The following is a 20,378-nucleotide window of genomic DNA, read 5'->3' on the forward strand; positions in this document are numbered from 1 at the left end:
GTACAGTCATCGGTCACTAATCCGCAGCCCTGGAATGTCTGCTATCCAATCAGCAAGGTCTCTAGGGGCTCCCTGAGGGTGCTAATAATCCCACAATGATTAGCAGGGGCCAGGAGGTCAGTGCACACTGCTCTGTCTGTTGGTGGGATAGGCTGGCTAGGCCACAGAGGCTAGAATACAAGCATCCCAGGGAGCTGCCTCTTTGCAAGACAGCATTGACCACAGGAGACTGTTTAGACACACTCATTGCTCCCTGGCTTCTTGTCTTTTGTCTACCAACACAGTCTGACTCCTTAAGATTGAGAATAGGGTCCTCCAGCCTGGGAAGGAAGTAAGCCGCACGACTAAGCCAGACTGTGCCTGCAGTGCTGGACAGGCCCATGCTGCAGCCCGAGTTCTCCCTTGGGATGGGAGGCCAGGGCCACGGGCCTGGTCTCCTGACTGTACTCCTGGGTCTCCTTGGCATCAACTGGGCACAGGAGCAGCCACTCCAGCTACCAGAGCAGACTGCAATGATTGGAGGTAAGGTACACCTGTGTGAGGAAGAGAGGTGAAAGAAACATTGTGAGCCCTGTAGAGGGGCGGGGGGGGGGGGGGGGTGATGTGCCAGGAAACTTCTGGAACATGGATTCCAAGCTTGATATCTGGGTTGTACTAATGTGATTCCACAAGGGACACATCAGGACAGTCCAGGAAACCAGATGGATGGATGGATGGATGGATGGATGGATGGATGGATGCTAGGGATGAGGAGGAAGGGTGAAGCAGGTTGGTCCAGGGTTGGGGACAAGAAAGATCAGCTAGAGTAGACACAATGGCTCAGAGCCCCAGCCAGATGGCTGTTTCAAGCCCAGGGCTAAGCCCCTCGTTTCCTCATTGTTCCCTATTAGTGTCTTAGTCTTGCATTATGCCTGGCTTTGTCTCTCTTACTTCCATGCCTGTCCCCTGGGCTCCCTCTCACCCACACCCCTCCCCATCTGAGATCTGTGTCCTACGGTTATCCCACTGATCCCTGCTCTATGGCCTGACCTTTCTCTTGGTCCCCAGCCCTCAGCCGGAAAGAGCTTTTTGCTCCTATCCCTACACAACCGTCTAAGGAGCCGGGTCCAGCCCCCTGCAGCTAACATGCAGAGACTGGTAAGTATTTCCCAACACACACACACACACACACAAACACACACACGCACACACGCATGCACATCCTCCAGTCAGGGTTGCTGGAGGTCTCAGGAGGCCAAGCCAGTGTCAGATACTCTTCCGCCTGGATAGGGAAGGAAGAATGGCCAGTCCCCTTCCCCCCATCCTCCCCGATAGGGGAATAATGACCCTGGTTGTTGAGATCTCTGAAAAGTCCTTCTCCCCAGGAGAAGGCCAGCCTAGTCCTTGGGCCTTCTCCTGGCATCCTGTTGCCATGGAGAACAGGAAACATGGAAAAAGCTGGCATTCCCTCTTTGATGCACAAAGGAGTCCCGCAGAAAGGAAAGGGTGGGGTAACAAGGAGAGACAAGCATCACCCTGGCTTGCAGAGGGTTTTGTGTGATCACAATTTATCTGGGTAACTAGGAGAGGCCTCTCCCAAAGTGTTCTTTCAGTTATTTGCAGCTCATCAAAAGAGCCAAGGGGGACTGGGGGTGAGGAGGGGAGTCTACCACCTTAACTGAGGCTATAGAGTTAGAGTTGTCAGCCTGGGGCTCTTATAGCTTGGAACCCCAGCAACCAACCCCAGCCTGTGTGAACAGGCCAAGGAAGGAGGGCAAGTAGGGGCGGGTAGGGTTCCCCATGGCTGCATCCCATAAACTCAGTTCTGAGACTGGCAGCCACAGTGGGTGGTGACCTCCAGAGCTCTGGGGTCAGTTTCCCAGGAGGTGGGGGTGGGGCAGACAGGTGGGGGTTGTTTCTTCCCCTTTCCCTGCCCTGAGCAGCTGTGTTCTGCTCTTCCCCAGGCCCAGGTCCTGGATAGCCTGGTTGTTCCTGGCTATTACACCTGCTAGTGAAAACTCCTGCCAAGGGCTCTCTACCTTGACTATGGTCTGCTGGTGGACAGCCTGTGCCTTTTTCACAGCCATTTGGTCAAAGACCTAGAAAGATCACATAATTTTAAAGGCATATGTGGAGTCCTACCACTCAGCCTCCCTCACATCTTGTGCTGGGCACCCCTGTGCGCCTACAGGGAGCTAGAGTACCTGTTCTCTGTGCATACAGTAGATTGAACCCTCGGGTTTGGTAAGATCTTCCCTCTAGCTCTCAGCAGAGGTAAAATCACAATGAACATCTGCCCTGAGGTAAAGCCTGCTGCATTCCAACTATCTATTTTATTTTATTTTATTTGGTCATGGGGCCTGAACTCTGGGTCTGGGCGCTGTCCCTCAGCTCTTCAGCTCAAGGCTAGCGCTCTACCACTTGAGCCACAGCGCCACTTCCGGCTTTTTCTGCTTATGTACTGCTGTGGAATTGAACCCAAGGCCTCATGCATGCAAGGCAAGCACTCTACCTCTGAGCTATCTTCCCAGCCTTCCCAACTATCTATTGTTTTTACAACTCCTGCCTCTGCCTCCCAAGTACTGAGATTATAGGCAAAGTCACACACCCAGTCGGAGGCCAGTGGCTCATGCCTGTAATCCTAACTACTCAGGAGGCTGAGATCTGGCAGGATCCCAGCCAGGGCAGGAAAGTCCATAAGATCCTTATCTCCAATAAACCACTAGATAACTGGAAGTGGTGCTGTGTTCGCCTTGAGCTGAAGAGCAGAGCTCAGGGACAGCGCCCAGGCCCAGAGTTCAAGCCCCATGACCGACAAAAAAAAAAAAAGGCACACACCCACACACCAGTCTCCAGAACAATCTGATCCTGGTGTAGACACCTTATCCCTCATTTTACAGATGAGTACATCATGCCCCATGGAGACTGAATGACTGGTGGAAGCCACACAGTTGGAATTCAGTGGCTGGGATGGACCAGGGCAACCTGGAGATAATGATTGCAGAGAGGAGTGGAGGGTGATAGGGGAGATCAGCTGGTTCTAGTAGGAGAAGCTGCCGAACCTACTCCAGAGCTGAGCTGCTGGAGTCAAATCGCTGAAGCCAGGACACCTCTCACACCCTCTGCTTCTCACCGGTACTCCTAGGTACTCTTGGGGTGTGGCACTGGGAGGCCAGGAAAATAGGATAAAGAAATGGTTTATTTTATAGGCCAGCTTCACCTAAAGGCAAACACAAATCCAGTCTCTAAGGCTTAGAGAGTGCCACCTCATATTACCAGATGGGAGAAAATGGCAGCAGAAACCCTTCATGTGACCTGGGCTGGTACTGTTCACTGAGCAAGACCTAAGAAGTTAGGAACTCAGTCCTGGGCAGAGATGGAGTCTGGTCTAGGTGACAGAAACCATATGTTATTTTGTTCAGTTTTTGTGTAGGTACTGGGGCTTAAACTAAAGGTCTGAGTACTGTCTTAGCTTTTCCTGCTCAAGGCTGGCACTCTACCAAATGATCCTCACCTCCACTTCTGACTTTTAGGTGGCTAATTGGAGATAAGAATCACAGACTTGGGCTGGCTCAGTGGTAGAGTGCTTGCCTTATATGCATGAGGCCCTAGGTTTGATTCCTCAGTACCACATAAGCAGAAAAAGCTGGAAGTGGTGCTGTGGCTCAAGTGGTAGAGTGCTAACCTTGAGCTGAAGAGCTGAGGGACAGTGCCCAGGCCCATAGTTCAGGCCCCATGACCGAGAAAAAAAGAAAAGAAAAGAATCACAGACTTTCCTGCCTGGGCTAGCTTTGAACTACAATCCTAAGATCTCAGCCTCCTGAGTAGCTAGGATTACAGGCGTGAGCCACCGGCATCTGGCAATCGCATACATTTTCTCAACACAGCTTGAGGAGCTTCAGGGGTCCTGTTTGATCTTTCCCTGCCCCATGCAGAGTGGGAACTCAGCTCACAGGGTTACACAGCTAGGTCAGGTTCGTCATCCAATTCTCTGTGTTGCTGGAGACAATGGGACTTCAGTCATTGTCCAGAGGCCTCACCTGTCACCCAAATGCCCCTTAAAGATATCTCTGTCTTTGCCACTCCCAGGACTGGAGCGAGAGCCTGGCTCATCTGGCTCAAGCTAGAGCAGCCCTCTGTGGTACCCCAGCCCCAAGCCTGGCATCTGCTCCACAGCGTGCCCCACAAGTGGGCTGGAATATGCAGCTCCTGCCTGCAGGCTCAGCATCCTTTGTTGAAGTGGTCAGCCTGTGGTTTGCAGAGGGGCAGAAGTACAGCCACATAGCCACTGAGTGTGCCCACAATGCCACCTGCACCCACTACACTCAGGTGAGGAGATGAAGCCAAGGTGTGAGCTACCCAAAGCTGGTTGGGTCATCTCAAAAGAGGTTATACCTTGTTCTAAATAGGATTTATCCTTTTCCTCCAATTTGTTTAGTTTTACTTTTTTTGGCAGGGGTGGAGGGGTAGGGAGGGGAGCCAGGAGGCAGTCATGGGGCTTGAACTCTGGTCCTTTAGCTCTTCAGTTCAAGGATAGCACTCTACTGCTTGAGCCATAGCACCACTTCCAGTTTTCTGGTGGTTTATTGGAGATAAGAGTCTCATGCACTTTCCTGCCTGGGCTGGCATTGAACCACAATCTTCAGATCTCAGCCTCCTGAAAAGCTAGGATTACAGGTATGAGCCACTGACGCCTGGCTCTCCTTAAGACTTTTATCTCCAATTAATCACAGAAAAAGCCAAAAATAGCACTGTGGCTCAAGGGGTAGAGTGCTAGCTTTGAGCAAAAGGAGCCCAGGGACAGCGCCCAATGCAGAGTTCAAGCTCCAGGACCTGAATTTAAAAAAAAAAAAAAAAAGACTTTACCTCTTGCAGCAAACAGCTGCCAATTCACATTGAAATAGTAGACTTTGGCCTGGGGATGAAGCTTAGTGGCAGAGTTCTTGCTTAATATGCATGAATCCCCCTGGCTTGATCCCCCAAAATAGGGAGGAAAAAGGCACGCTGTAGAGAGAACATTCTAGCTAGTTTCCCAATCTCCCACAAAGCCCTTGATGTCCTCTTTTTTCCACTCTCCTCCATCTGCCCATAACTTCCCCTCCCTTCACCATCTGCTAACCATCAGTCTTCACTCACAAAGCCTTCCCACCATCGCAGTGACCCAGCCAAGAATCCTGGGCTGTTCCTGAGGCCCTCAGAGAAATCAGAGAGCTGTCCGTTTGCCCACATTCATGACAGACTGTTTCACCCCACCCCACAGATATGCACTTGCCTGTGCTGCTGGCCCCCAGATCGGAGTGCAGGTAATCTGTGATAGGGTTTCTGAACCACTGTGTCCCCTGCAGCTCGTGTGGGCTACCTCAAGCCAAGTGGGTTGTGGATGGCATCTGTGCTCTGCAGGCCATGCAGTGATGGAAGCCTTCGTCTGTGCCTACTCCCCTGGGTAAGTCCCTGTGAGGTGGGTTGCAGAGAGTTTGGGTGAGGTCATCTCATCAAGGGTAAGTTGTCCACTTCTCCCCACCCAAAAGCCCTTTATTCATGGTCCATACCCTTAGTGGGAGAGGGTACAGAACAGGGCTTGCCCAGGCCTTCCTCTTCTTGGAAGCATGACCCAGCTTTCAGGGAATTTGCCCAGGATTCGTGTAGAGATCATCTTTTCTTTCCTAGTCGATCTCCCCATCTCACCCAGCTCCCTGTATCCCTGAAGGGGACTATGGGACAGGCAGCAAGGCCCCACCCTACCCAAGGCCATGCTCTTTGAGACCCTCTAGTACTTCCTCTCACAGAGGCAACTGGGAGTTGGACGGGAAGACAATCGCCCCCTATAAGAAGGGTGCCTGGTGTTCACTCTGCACAGCCAGCCTCTCCGGATGCTTCAAGGCCTGGGACCATGCAGGGGGGCTCTGTGGTGAGTGCTCCACTCTGCCTATTTGCCTCTTGGAACAGTAGGCATAGGAGGACTTGGTCAGGTGACCCTGGGATGGGGGAAGCAGCCCAATGAGCTATCCCAGAAACCCTAGCTTTAAGCACTCAGAAAACCACCTGTCTGGTCTGCCAGGAAGAGGTGACTTCTCTGAGCTCTCTCCTCATTTTAACAGAGGTCCCCAGGAACCCATGTCGAGTGAGTTGCCGAAACAATGGACGCCTCAACATCAGCACCTGCCACTGCCTCTGTCCTCCAGGCTACACAGGCAGGTACTGCCAAGGTGAGGAACCCAGCACCTATTCAGGTAGCTCTCAGGGGGTCAGAGGGAAGTGTGCCTGGCTGTATACATACCTGCTCTGTGGCGTGTCTGGGGTGGTGAGAGTCTGAGAATGGATTAAGGGTGTGGATCGTATACTTATTGGCACACTGCATGCATTCACTCAACAAACATTCACTTGCTTACCAATGGTAAGCAAGACGCTGAGCTATGCAGAGAAATCAAACTGCCATCCGATTTGGCCCTGGGACAGTGTCACCAGCCTGTGTGAGCAGCATGGATCCGGGTGACTAGAGGCTCACATTCTGCCCTGCTGTCCTGTCCGGACAGTGCGGTGCAGTATGCGGTGTGTGCATGGCCGGTTCCGGGAAGAGGAGTGCTCCTGTATCTGTGATGTCGGCTATGGGGGAGCCCAGTGTGCCAGTAAGTCCTGCCCCCATCCCTTCCCAGAATGCCCTTTGCTAGGGTCCTGGATCTGAGCTTCCCAGCTCACAGAAGATTACTGAGCACATCTCCTCTCAACTCTTCCTTCTGTGACCTCACATTGATAGCTTGAAATTGGCAACAGTGAGACATTTCCACCACTGAAATTGGCAAATGTTACAGTCTATGAATGTTATAGTTGAAGAAAGAGAGAGAGAGAAAGAAATTGTTGTTTTGTTTTGTTTTTGTTGGTCATAGAGCTTGAACTCTGGGCCTGGGCACTTGTCCCTCAGCTCTTCAGCTCAAAGGTAGCACCCTACCACTTGAGCCACAGCACCACTGCTGGTTTTCTGTTGGTTTATTGGAGATAAGAGTCTCACGGAGCTTCCTGCATGGGCTGGCTTTGAACCTCAATCCTCAGATCTCAACCTCCTGAGTAGCTAGAATTACAGGTGTGAGCTACCAGTGCCTGGCTAGAGATTGTTGTTACATGTTTCCCAGGACATCACTGAGTCCTGGAGTTTGGAGTAGTTGGCCAGAGGAAGGAGCAGCTTGAGCTCCCTGGCAGGGAGGGAGGGGGTGCCCATTCTGAAGTGGGCACATACAAACTCAGTCTTCCCGCCACCCTCCCACCTCCCAGCCAAGGTGCACTTTCCTTTCCACGCCTGTGACCTGAGGATTGATGGAGACTGCTTTATGGTGTCTTCTGAGGCAGACACCTATTACGGAGCCAAAATGAAATGCCAGGTGATGGCCGACCCTTGCCCTCCCAGGGACCCTCCAGAGCCATAAACTAGGATCAAAATGGATAGTTCCTTCAACCGCCCCTGACCTCACTCTCCACATTAGTAGAAAAACTGGGATCTCAGATGCAGAGATTCCTAGAAGCCAGGAAGTCACTTAATGACCTAAGCTACTCAGCCAGGGACAAGGCCCCACGCTATCTGTATCTAAGGAGTTGTCCTAACTGAGCTCTGGCTGCTGGGTGCCATACAGAAATGGCAAGTCACAAGTGCCCAGAAACCAGCTTTTCCAAGCTAGAAAACCAGATTTTCATTGGCATCTCTCGATTTATTAATGTTAGCAACCAATTTGAAGACTCTTAGGACATCATTCTAAGGGCAGGACCATCCGTGGGCCTATGGGCTCTTAGTTGAGCCCCAGCAACAGGAATCTGGCATGGGAGAGGCTGGGGGGGCATGCTTTCAGAAGCCAGGAGGTGGGTAGAGGTGGTGCACACAGTTGGGATCTCTGCCAGTGTGACCTGGGCTGGGGGTTGCAGGGCAAGGGCGGGGTGCTAGCCCAGATCGAGAGCCAGAAAGTGCAGGACATCCTTGCCTTCTACCTGGGCCGTCTGGAAACCACCAATGAGGTGACTGACAGCGACTTTGAGACCAGGAACTTCTGGATCGGTGAGTGTCTGGATTGGTGGAGGGGTACAGTGATTATGGGGGCTTAATAACCACATGATTTCATGAATCCTCAGATGACCTCGTGAATCCTGAGGTGCCGCAGCCCAGCGCTACCACTAGCAGATAGCTAGAATAGGACAAGGGCTTGGAGTCTTAAACTGGTCAGTGGTCAGACTCCCACCCCAGGAGACAGATGAAGGAAGAGAACCATGGGAGACAGGAATTGGAAGCACTGAGAAGAGAGTTGAAGGGTTGGGGACCCAAAGGCATTAGGCAGCAGGGCTCGTGGGACTCAGGCTTTGTTCTCAGGGTCTCTGGGCTCTGAGTAGGATCCCCTGGCTCTCAGGAAGTGGGCAACTTTGACTCTCCTGGCCTTAGGACTCACCTACAAGATGGCTAAGGACTCCTTCCGCTGGGCAACGGGGGAGCACCAGGCCTTCACCAGTTTTGCCTTTGGGCAGCCTGACAACCAGGGGTGAGTGTGGGGTAACTGTGTCCTCCGCTGGGTCCTCTTCTTAACCTATGAAGAATCAACTCAACCTGCCTGGCCAAGCCTAAAAGCATCACAAAAGCTTGGGGGTGGGCCCGGCTCCTGGTAGCTCCATCTGCAGCTCAGGGACATGTGGGACTCGCAGATATAGTTGGGCTCATGAGGTGGAGGGTTTAAGAGTCTCCCAGACTCCTGAACTCTTTCCTCCACCCTGAGCACTGTCTATCCTGGTCTGGCAGATTTGGCAACTGTGTGGAGCTGCAGGCATCCACTGCCTTCAACTGGAATGACCAACGTTGTAAAACTCGAAACCGTTATATCTGCCAGTTTGGTAAGGCCACCTTCCCTCAGGTCCTCTCTTTTGGTTCCTGACCCTTGGGGTACTGATGGCCCACTCCGGGTTGCTATAGTCAGGTCACAGCACAGACTCTGATCACATAGAACCACAGAGGATGTCCTGTTTAGGAACTTTTACCTGCAAGTGTCTGAGGCCCAGAGGGAGGAGGCAGGCTCAGCATCACATAGCAAGTCAAAGCAAAGCTAGGACTGGAACCACATTTTGTTGGGGATTTCTCCAAGGGTTCTTTCCTATGTTCCCCGATTGCATAAAGACCAGTTAGCCAGGCGCTCATGCCTTTAATCCAAGCTACTCAGGAGGCTGAGATCTGAGGATTGTGGTGGTTCAAAGCCAGCCCAGGCAAGAAAGTCTGTGAGACTCTTTTTCTTTCTTTTTTTTTTTTTTGGGTCCGGTCGTGGGGCCTGAACTCTGGGCCTGGGTGCTATCCCTCAGCTCTTCAGCTCAAGGCTAGCACTCTACCACTTGAGCCACAGCGCCACTTCCAGCTTTTTTCTTATGTGATGCTGAGGAATTGAACCCAGGGCCTCGAGCAGGCAAGGCAAGTGCTCTACCACTGAGCCACCTTCCCAGCCCTCTTTTTCTTTTTTAAATCAGTTGTGAGCTTGAACACTGGGCCTGGGCACTGTTCCTCAGTTCTGCAGCTCAAAGTGAGCGTTATATCGCTTGAGCCACAGCGCCACTTCCAGTTTTCTGGTAGTTAATTGGAGATGAGAGTCTCACAGACATTCCTGCCCAGGCTGGCTTTGAACTGTGATCCTCAGATCTCAGCCTCCTGAGTAGCTAGGATTACACGCGTGAACAACAGGTGCCTGACTTCCATGAGACTCTTATCTCCTACTGACCACCAGAAAACCCAAAGTAGTCCTGTGGCTCAAAGTGGTAGAGTACTAGCCTTGAGCTGAAGAGCTCAGGGACAGCGCCCAGGCCCAGGGTTCAAGCCCCACAACTGACCTCCCCCCCTCAAAAAAAAAGACCAGTTAACTATGGTGGAGGGCAGGGGTATAATCTGGCCCAGAGCCAGGTCCCAGCACCTGTTAGAAGGATTTAGAGCTCCCCAAAGAATCATGGCTATGGGTACTTCCAGATTGAGTGTAGCAGGGTTCTCATTCCAAGACTTCCTGGGCTGCCATCAAACCTTATTGTGCGCTGCTTCCTTTTCAGCAGAGGAGCACATTTCACGATGGAACCCAGGGCCCTGAGGATGGCCAGACATCTCTACTGCCAGCCCTGGGATGCATCAACCCTCCTTGCCTGACTGCTCACTTATGAGGAACAGGGGCCCAGCTAGGATTGCATGTCTCACATCCAACAAAATCTCAGACCATGAAGGATAAGGAAATGGAACAGGAAGTGCTAGTGAATCCTGTGAAGAAGGGATCGTAGAGGAATCTGGTGTAAAAGGACAGCCTGGGACCCTCAGCTTACCTTTGATTGGTGAGATGGCTTCAACAGGATGCTGAAGCAGAAGCCATAGCCAGTGGCCAGAAGAGGCCACTCTCCTCCATCTCGGCCAAACCCTCTAGGGCAACTGGAGCTTTTTGGGTAATGCATCCTGCAAGGGATTAAACTAAGTTATGAATCAGATGGACTGGCAATTGCTTGTGACCCAGGAGGATCCTGGGAAAATCAAAGGGTCCTATCCTATTTCCTTTGTTCCTTTACTCCTCACCTTATAATCCAGGCCCTTCTGGATGTTTTAGACGACTCAGTAGTTTAGAAGATCACACTCTTTCCCTCACTGATGTGTGTGTGTGTGTGTGTGTGTGTGTGTGTGTGTGTGTGTGTGTGTGTGGAGTGCTTTCACATCAGAGCTGAAAGTAAAATCAGAATCTATAGTCCCACTCCCTCCTCCAGCTCCTCAAACATCATAGCTGGCAGTAACAAAACACCATGTGTCAGACTCAGTAATCAACACCGGTCATCTGTGAACACATCTCTCACACAATCTCGTTGAGAAGGGAGTACTACTATCTACATTTTACAGTTGAAGAAAAGGAGGCAGAGAGTGGTTGAGTGACTCATCCAAGAAAACACAGTCTGGCTAGCATCGAATCTTTCCGTAACCTTTTCCTGACTGGCGTGTTTCATGGCGATGGGATGGGAGGGCCCTACCGTGGGAAGCCTCAGGCTTCCAGGCCGGCTTGCCCAGTGTCCCTCCCACTCCTGCTGCCACGTAGGAGACAAAATGGGCCCCTGGCTCTCCCACCTTGGTCCTGTCTGGTAGTCAGACATGGGCCTCAACTCTGCCCTCCGGATGCGAGACTTGACTTCTCCATAGGATCGCCCCAGGATGCCTAGGGCCTCCGGGTACCACTTCCAAGTTCATGTAGTGGGGAAAAGGGGGGGGAGGGGAAGGAGGACGCATGCGCATCCTTGACACCTAGACCCTGCCCCCTTTCTGCTGGGCGGGGCCCCATCACAAACCTAGTCACGCCCCCTCAGAGCCCCGCCCACACCAGCTTCCCACCTGCTGGCTCTTGTGGCCCTGCCACTGCCACTACTGCTCGTATTTGTCACCTGGTGACCTGACGTTCGCTACCTCGTCCATGTTCATCCGTGGAAGGTGGCGTGCCGCCTGGTGGGCCCTTTATGGGTATCAGCCGAGGGTCAGACGTCGTGTGCGCCTCTCCAGGGTCGGGGGAAGGCCCCGTGTGTGCCCCTTGCTGGAAGGTGGGCCTCAAACTCAGGACTGCCGCCCCCCATGGGCAACACTGTGTCTGAGTTGTTTCACACCAGAATAATACTCTACCACTTGAGCCACACCTGTTCCCAGCTTTTTGCTGATTAATTGAGAGTTAAGAGTCTCATTGACCTTTCCTGCAGGGGCTGGCTTCCAACCTCAATCCTCAGATCCTCCTATCTCAGCCTCCTAAGCTAGAATTACAGGTGTCTGAGCCACACTGATCACACTGGCTTCAGTGTGATCTTTGTAAGCTTCTAAGGCAGGAGCCACTGGGTCCCTCAAAGCCTTGCCTTTGATGGGCGCTTTGTTCTAGGGGATCACAGGATTAATTGTCTCACCATGGCACCTCACGGGCTGCTGACATCCTGTCTCTTAATACTAGTTGGATTTTGTCTGTGGTCTGGCCACCTGCTAACCTTAGCTTGTCCCAGCTTCCTTCAGACCTTCTTGTTCCGTTCACTCCTGGTCCTATTTTGGTATGAACAAAAAATTCTTGGCTTTAAGCCACAGAAAATTCTGGCAACTAAGCAGAAACGAGAGCTCAGTGGAAGATACTTGTTAGTGCCCATGGACTCGAGGGTGGAAGAATAAGATCTGGAAGAAATCATGCAGCAGAGTTGATGGGCAGAAACCACAGCTGGCACCACCGAAGCAAGACAAAGATGCCACCATCTTTGAAAGCTGATGGTGCTGTTGCTACCACCAGTTGCCAAAGTGTTGCCTCTTTCCAGCAGCAGTTTTAACTCAGAATTGGTCTGTGGTTTTGCCTGGAAGAGTTATGCTAGGTGCCCAAGTCGTAGCTGCAGGAATGATAGGAAAGGAGGGCAGAAAATGTAAGGTTCTGTCTCAACATTTGGGGATATGGAGAATACAGGAAGAAGGTTCAGATGTGGGACAGCCAAAAGAGAATGACACCTCCACTACATGAAATTGCTGGTGCATCAGCCAGGACTTCGAGACAGGACATCCAGTAGGAACTGATATGCAGAACCTATGGCTCCTTTGTATTTTCCTCTTTAAAATGTCTCCTGATGCTGAGTACCATAGCTCATGCATGTAATTCCAACTATATTGAGACATAGGCAGGAAAATCATGGTCTGAGGCTGGCCTCAGAAAAACACAAAAGAGCCTATCTGAAGAATAACCCAAGCCAGGTGCTGATGGCTCAAGCCTGTAATCCTAGCTACTTGGGAGGTTGGGATCACAGTTTGAAGCCAACCCAGGCAGGAAAGTCTGTGAAGCTCTTCTCTCCAATTAACTACCAGAAAACAGCAAGTGGTGTTGTGGTTCAAAGTGGTAGCGCTCTAATCTTGAGCAAAAGAGCTCAGGGATAGCATCCAGGCCCCAAGTTCAAGCCCCATGACCTAAAGCAAAAAGGGATGGAGTTGTGGTTCACATGGTTAGAGTGTTTACAAATGCAAATCCTTGAGCTTAAATCTCAAAGTGAAAAAAAGTTTTATTGCTGGTTTCCAGTACTGTATCAACAACAACAAAAGAAATAATATTCTCCTCCTAACATTTAGCATCATATGCTTAAGTGGCAGCCATAAAATTCCACATAAACCTTCAAATAAAATATGGGCAAGGGGGGCTGGGAAGGTGGTTCAGTGGTAGAGTGCTTGCCTTGCATCCATGAGGCCTGGGTTCGACTCCTCAGCACCACATAAGCAGAAAAAGCCGGAAGTGGCACTGTGACTCAAGTGGCCTCACAACCAGAAAAAAAAGAGGGGGCTAGGGGTAGGGGCTTTAAATTTGAATTTCAAATCTATTCACTTTACTCCAATGGATCCAGGCACTGGAGGCTCATGCCTGTAATCCTAGCTACTCAGGAGGCTGATCTCTGAAGATCATGGTTCCAAGTCAGCCCAGTCCATGAGACTTCTCTCCAATAAACCATCAAAAGCCAGAAGTAGAGCTGTGGCTGAAATGGTAGAGCATTAGCCTTGAGCTAGGGACAGCACCCAGTCCCTGAATTCAAGCCTCAGGACTCACACACATACACACACACACACACACACACACACACACACACACACACACACACACTTGCTTCAGTGGAGTTTCATAAAATTTTACTGGCTTTTCCAATCACTGAAGAGTTGGGTGATTCCCTCCACTTTCTGTGCTGATTTTTCTCTTTTAAGGTAAACAACCTAGGTCTGGGAAGTTGTTGGTCTGAAGACAAGTTTGTGAACTTGAGATTGTTTTGAAAAAGGTGCTTCTAGCTCTGAGCCGCATTGGTTCTCAGTAGTAGCCAGCAAACAGGGGCTTAGCACAGGACAGGTGCAAGGCGTGGGCTTGGGGCTTGGTGCACAGGCAGGCCAGCCTGAGAGTGGCTGGAGAGAAGCTCTCAGTCCTGGGCAGGAGGCAAGAGAACACTGGAGAGTTAACCCGGACTGGAGCAGAGTATCTTCTCAAAGGACGAGAATGCCTTTTAATGGTACCACCCCAAATTCTGAAGCCTGGGCAATGGGGCTGATGCTGATCGGGGGTTCAGTCTGAAGAAAATGGCACAACTTCCTTGACCCTTGGGGGGGACCCCTTTTGTTTTGTAATGTTCAGTGGAGACCATTTACCTTTGTCTAGGAATATGTCCAGAATGACTTCATAGAGTCAGGCTCCAGCTCGAGGTGGGGGACCAGACCTCTGTGAGGCCAAGCCAGGAAACCTACTATGGACTGATGCTGTCTCCCCCAAAGCTGAGTCACAGGACTAGGTTCCATGCACACAGGGCCCTCTCTCCAGTTCCCCTTCATTTGTCCTCTCCCCTCTGCCTCACTTTCCTGTTCTCTCTTTAGATACAGATATGGCTGGAGAATCCAGACCTGGCCCAGCCCGGCCTAGCCAGAAGAGGCAGCAGGACACAGACATTTTCTGGTGAGTCTATACTGGTAGCTTGTTGGCAAGGGAGGCTGGTTTGCTCGTTTGTTTGAATTTCCCAGTTGAGTTCCCCTGAAATGGAATGAGGACCCCTAAATCTGCTTGCCCATAGGAGAATGAGTAGGTCTCTCATCTCTAAGTTTTGTCTGTAAACTGAAGGGAGTTTTTTCAGCACATTCTAGCACCCTTTTATTTTTTTCTTTCTTCTTTTTTTCCTCTGCGTGTATGTTCTGGTACTGAGGCTTGAGTTTAAGGTCTCATGCTCTTGTTTGGCTTTTTCTGCTTAAGGCTGGGCACTTGAGCCACAGCTCCACTTCTTTTTGTTGGTTATTTGGAGATAAGAGTCCCTCAGTCTTTTCTGCCTGGGTTGGCTTCGAACCATCATCCTCAGATCTCAGAACGGCTGAGTAGCTAGGATAACAGGCATAAGCCACCACTGCCTGGCTCTAGCACCATTTCTAACTGATAAATCCAGCCACCATCCTGAGGATTGGGTGGTTTCGACCTTGCTGTGAGGGGAGGAGGTGGACACTGGGTGAGCAACACTGCTGCTACTAGTTACTCTTGGAGATGGTCTCAGTTCATCTCCCTGGAAGTGGGGTGGCAGGGCCGGGCTGTGGGTGACTCTAAGATGCCTCTGTAGCTCCAGCTCGATTTCAAAGGTAGTTAGGTCAAATCCCTTCCTGCCAGCAGTGGCCTGAGTGGGCGTCACCCCGTGGAGTCCAAGAGTGAGAAGCTTTTCACTGCGCTTGTTGGGGCTCCTGAGTAGGTGAGAATTGTGGTGGAAGGATTGGCCCCCACACGTTCCCTTCTGCCCCACATGGTCACCTTGAGGACTCTTGAAGAGATGGTTCCGGCCCCCAGAGCTATTTCTGCTGTGGTGGTGTTTCTCTTTTAGTGGGAATTTCTTGCACACTTCAACCACTATCTCACAGGCCATTTCCCCTGCGGAACAACGAGCAAGGGAGGGGACTAGTTCTCAGTGCCTGCGAAAGAAGCCGGGCGCCCTCAGCCCTGGGGCCCAGCGAGAGGGCCGCTGAAGTGCACGCACCCTGCCTGCTTGCTCTCTCTCACTTTACACACTTATCTCTAGCTAGTTAGGACAGTGCAAACCAGAATGAGACAAAGAACGAGTAAAAAAAAAATAAATAAAACAAACAAGAAAGGTACTCCGGGTAAAAAAAAACAAAAAAAAAACAAGGTACTCCCGGTAAAAGCAAAAGTACTCGTGCATTGGCCGGGAATCGAACCCGGGCCTCCCGCGTGGCAGGCGAGAATTCTACCACTGAACCACCAATGCTGAGACGATCTTCCCTCTCGCGGGGAGACCCAGGTGGTTCATCCCAGCCACGGCATTGGCTGAAGGGGTCACCGCCCCGAGAGTGAAGGGTTCGCGGTCCTCAGACGCCCGTCTGGGCCGCTGCTCCCCTCGGGGAAGTGCCCCACGACCCCGAGGAGGGATCCGACCCTCCCGCCTGCGGCTGCGCGGCTCCTTCCCCTCCCTCCGCGGCCGGAATCAGCCGCCGCCAAGCGTTTCCGGGCCGCCCCCCAGAGCTCCAGAAGCCAGCAGTGGGGGCAGCCGGTCCGCCCGCCGGCCGCTCTGAGGACCCAGCAGCCCGGGCGGGCCGGGCCGGCACCCCAGAATCAGAAAGGTATTCCAAACTGGTTCCCCTCTCCCAAGCAGCCTCCGCCCGCCCCCAGCTCATCCCCGCCCCCGGCAGCGGGGGTCCCCGCAGGCTCTTCCTGCCAGTTATCTCTACGATCCTGGGACCCCGATTCTCCTACCTCCGCCCCCCCCCCCCCCCCCCCCGCCTCCGGAGTGTGGGCTAGAAGGGCTGAGCGCGCCACTGTGGGCCTGGGACCTTTCCAGAGCTTCCACGGCTTGCTGGAAAGGGGCGGGTGGTCTGGCTACAGCTCCAGCCCCAACCCTGCCTGCGGGCCCTGCCTGTGTTGGGCCCCGCTTATGTCCTGGCAATCGCCACGGCGGGATTAACGCCTCTCACACCCCCACTGTAGCTTTGGGTTGTGACTTAACTCTTCCCTTTCATCCTTTGCCAGTCTAAGATCCAAGATGTCAGCAGTGTCTGCCATTCCCCAGCTGACTAGCCCCAGCTGAGTGGCGGGCAGGTCCAGGCTGACTGGCCAGACATCCAGAGGCCATGGTTCTGCTACCTAGAAGGGACTGGGGGTAGCACTTATCAGAAACCAACCAGGAGGACGCTGGTTTGCTGGGATCATGGGCAAGTTCCTGGGAGTTCTAGTGGAGAATCCTGGCATCCTGGCTTGTTGTTTCCCCAAGTTCAACTGGGTACCAAGCAGGGACTCTGGCCCAGGACATGACTCCTCCCCTTCCTTCCCATTTGTCTCTGCAGTAACTATGCTCCAAACTATGAGCTGCACAGAGAAGGCATCCCCTACAGGTGGGTGAGTCTTGTCCCCTGGGTCCTCTAATGGAGCACGTGGAGCTGGATGTCCTGACTATGGCTCCATCCTGTCCATTTAGGGTGTATGGATACCAGAGGATCCCCCCACTCATCAAGCAAGTGCCTACCAAGATTCGGAGGACTCCTGTGAGCCTGGGGGTGAAGAGCAGCCGGAGCCCCTACAAAGCCTCCAGGAATAACCACCTGCCTCTCAGGCAGATAAAGTGTGAGAGACAAGGCGCAGACTTTGCCTGTAGAATTAGGGAGGAACTGGGCAGTGTCACCCAAAGTGAAGGCGGGTCCCCCCTGTGCCTGTGGCCCCTGCCCAGCATGAGTACCAACTCTAGCCTCTCTTCCAGCAGTGCACACTGCCGAGCTGCACTTCATCAGGGAGGCACTGAGCCAGATCAGAGCCCAGGTGGACGGCCTGCTGGAGAGTCTGCAGCACACCGGCCAGCAGAGGGATCAGTCTACAGGTCAGTCACCCTCGCCTGTGTCCACTTTATACTCTCCTAAAGATGCCAGGGATCCTAGAGGCTCCCTGCCTGCAAGCCTCACCTCCCCAGAATGCACCTCTTCTCCATTCCCTCTGGCTCTTCCTGTGGCATTGTCACCGGATAGCCTGGCTCCCTCAGCAGGGAGCCAGAGCGCCACCCATCCACCTGGAGCCCTAGAGATCCCATCACTACTTGTTGGGCCCCTGAAGGGGTCACAGGGCCCTGTAAACTTGGTTATTGGTTACTAACTCTGCAGAGACAAGGGACAATGAAGAAAACTGGGGCTCTAAAAGTGGGGGCTCCTCATGCAGAATCACTGAGTCCCAGCAGGAGCCCAAGGGCCTAGGGGCCCATCCAGAGGAAGACAGTTCCAAGGGAAACACAGACACTGTGCAGGCAGTGAGTGGTCTACCTTCCCTCCCCTCTCCCCAAACTCGTGTTTGGGTCATTGTGGCCTCCAAGAGACTTATGCAGGAGTTCCAGTAGTGGTATGTGGGAAGGCTCATGACCCAGGAGAAAGGGTTCTGCCCTATATAATATGCCAACTCAGCCGGGCGTTGGTGGCTCACACCTGTAATCCTAGCTACTCAGGAAGCTGAGATCTGAGGATCACAGTTCAAAGCCAGACCAAGCAGGAAAGTCCTTGAGACTCTTATCTCCAATAAACCACTAGAAAACTGGAAATGCCACTGTGGCTCAAGCAGTAGAGCACTTGTCTTGAGCTGAAGAGTGGAGGGATAGCACCCAAGCCCAGAGTTCAAGCCCCACTACTGACAAAAATTAAATAATATGCCAACTCAGTTTGACTGTACTGGGGGCATTTGCCAGGCATTTGGGTTAGTCCTAGGCTGAAATATCATCTGGAAAAGAGGGGAGATTTGTAAAGGGAATGTCACAGGTATGTCATCTCACATTCCTGCTAAGAACGTCTTAAGCTTTTAAACCCAAACTCTTTTATTTTTGGCTATACTAGTGTCAGAACTCAGGGCTTTGAACTTGCTAGGCAGGCACTCTCATCTCTGACATGGCTCCAGCAATTTCTTCTTTTTTTGGCTGCACTATACCATGTTCCCTAGGGAAGCTGTGGTCCATAAATGTTTCTGGATAGACAAGTAACAAACTTAGAACTCCATGTTCCAAACTTGTATCTCCATGTTCCATAGTGGTTCTTTTGTTGTTGTTTTTTGGGTCCAGTCGTGGGGCCTGAACTCTGGGCCTGTGCACTGTCCCTCAGCTCTTCAGCTCAAGGCTAGTGCTCTACCACTTGAGCCACAGCGCCACTTCAGGCTTTAATTTTTTGCTTATGTGGTGCTGAGGAATCGAACTCAGGGCCTCATGCATGCAAGGCAAGCGCTCTACCAGAGCCACCTTCCCAGCCCCCATAGTGGTTCTTTTCTTGCACTTGCCAAGCAAGTGTTCTTCCACTGAGCTGAATCCCCAACCCCTGTTCCATGGTTTTTTTTTTTTGGGGTCTGGTCGTGGGGCCTGAACTCTGGGCCTGGGCGCTGTCCCTCAGCTCTTCAGCTCAAGGCTAGCGCTCTACCACTTGAGCCACAGCGCCACTTCTGGCTTTTTTCTTTTTGCTTATGTGGTGCTGATGAATTGAACCCAGGGCCTCAGGCATGCAAGGCAAGCGCTCTACCAGAGCCACCTTCCCAGCCCTGTTCCATGGTTCTTAATGTGGGCTAAACCTACACTGCTTCTTAGGTTTATCCCAACAAGGGCAGGGCTGCTGAGGGGAGTTGAACAGTGGTAAATTCCTTTTCTCTTCAAAGGGACTCGAGAGTTCTGCTCAGGCCCGAGTGGGGCATAACAGGCTACATGGAAAGAATGCTTTATTTTGCCTGCTGTTTCTGGAAGAGATTGGGTGTGTGTGTAGAGGGGGGAATGTATGTAACATGTCCAATCCACAGCACTCCTTTCATTGAAAAAAAAAAAAAAAAGTCTAGGCTGAGAATGTAGCTTAGTGGTAGAATGCTTGCCTAACAAGCATGAAGCCCTGGTTTCAATTCCTCAGTATAAGTAGAAAAAGCTGGAAATGGTGCTGTGGTCAAGTGGTAGAGTGCTAGCCTTGAACAAGCTCAGGGACAGTGCCCAGGCCCTGAATTCAACCCTCAGGACTGACAAAAAACAAATGAGTTAAAAAAACAAAACAAGGGGCTGGGAAGGTGGGCTCAGTGGTAGAGCGCTTGCCTTGCATGCCTGAGGCCCTGGGTTTGATTCCTCAGCACCACATAAGCAAAAAAAAAAAAAAAAAAGCCGGAAGTGGCGCTGTGGCTCAAGTGGTAGAGTGCTAGCCTTGAGCTGAAGAGCTGAGGGACAGCGCCCAGGCCCAGAGTTCAGGCCCCATGACCAGATCCAAAACAACAAAAACTCCACAAAACACATTATACAGGGAGAGCAGGGAGACTCAGATGTATACAGCCCTGTTTCTTTGCTATTTTGTGCCTCCTTGACCTCTAATCCATGGTCCTTTTATTTATTTTTTCATTCTTTCTCTACAGATGAAGAAGCAAGCATCTCACTAGGAGGGCAGCCAATAGGAGACGGGAACCCTTCCAGGACCATCAGCTCCACAGGCTTTCTTTTTGGATGCCCTTCAGCTGTACCCAAGTAACCAGAGGCACTCATTCTGGAGCTAGGGCAATGGGAGTGAAGGCATGGTTCAGCCATCAGCCAGGCCTCCCCAGTGGTTGCATGGAGGCTGTTTTCAGATGAGTCTTAGGGTATGGTAGGGAACGAGACCTGTGACCGCCCAACTGCAACTCCACATCTTAAATGCAAATATGCCTTAGCTGCTCTGCCATCCTCACACACCAGTCCTGGTGGTGTGGAACACAGTCCAGCAGCCAGCCACAGAGGTGAAACACATCTGTGCTCCCTCAGCCTGACACTGAGCGGTAAAGGCCCTTTCTGATTCTTAACCCCATGCACCCCACAAAGCCTTCTGAATAGAACTTTTTTTTTTTCTTGAAGGCATCTGGGAGTGTCATTTTCATGTCTCATTTTTTTTTTCTCACTAGTATATA

At 51.9% G+C, this 20,378-nt stretch overlaps 2 protein-coding genes and 1 non-coding gene across 3 annotated transcripts; 2 read left to right on the forward strand and 1 right to left on the reverse strand.

Moving 5' to 3' along the window:
- The first annotated feature begins 380 nt into the window (after window positions 1-380).
- Window positions 381-10,345, forward strand: LOC122126232 (C-type lectin domain family 18 member A-like). The gene is made up of 12 exons (XM_042700898.1): window positions 381-550; window positions 1,065-1,137; window positions 4,069-4,308; window positions 5,325-5,422; window positions 5,766-5,887; window positions 6,078-6,185; window positions 6,513-6,605; window positions 7,246-7,352; window positions 7,888-8,017; window positions 8,396-8,492; window positions 8,747-8,838; window positions 10,027-10,345. Exons 1-12 carry the CDS (start codon window positions 381-383, stop codon window positions 10,062-10,064), a joined length of 1,368 nt encoding a protein of 455 aa, XP_042556832.1. The 3' UTR covers window positions 10,065-10,345.
- A 2,127-nt stretch (window positions 10,346-12,472) lies between these two features.
- LOC122126058 lies at window positions 12,473-20,324 on the forward strand. The gene is made up of 8 exons (XM_042700604.1): window positions 12,473-12,518; window positions 14,348-14,426; window positions 15,365-15,470; window positions 15,834-16,081; window positions 16,802-16,849; window positions 16,933-17,078; window positions 17,215-17,328; window positions 19,854-20,324. Exons 1-8 carry the CDS (start codon window positions 12,473-12,475, stop codon window positions 19,964-19,966), a joined length of 900 nt encoding a protein of 299 aa, XP_042556538.1. The 3' UTR covers window positions 19,967-20,324.
- Trnag-gcc lies at window positions 15,659-15,729 on the reverse strand. The gene has a single exon. It is a non-coding gene; the product is annotated as a tRNA-Gly (tRNA).
- Window positions 20,325-20,378: the final 54 nt, after the last annotated feature.

The sequence above is a fragment of the Dipodomys spectabilis genome, unplaced genomic scaffold (assembly GCF_019054845.1).
Source record: "Dipodomys spectabilis isolate Male_0828 unplaced genomic scaffold, ASM1905484v1 ptg000273l, whole genome shotgun sequence".
NCBI classification, from domain to species: Eukaryota; Metazoa; Chordata; class Mammalia; order Rodentia; family Heteromyidae; genus Dipodomys; species Dipodomys spectabilis.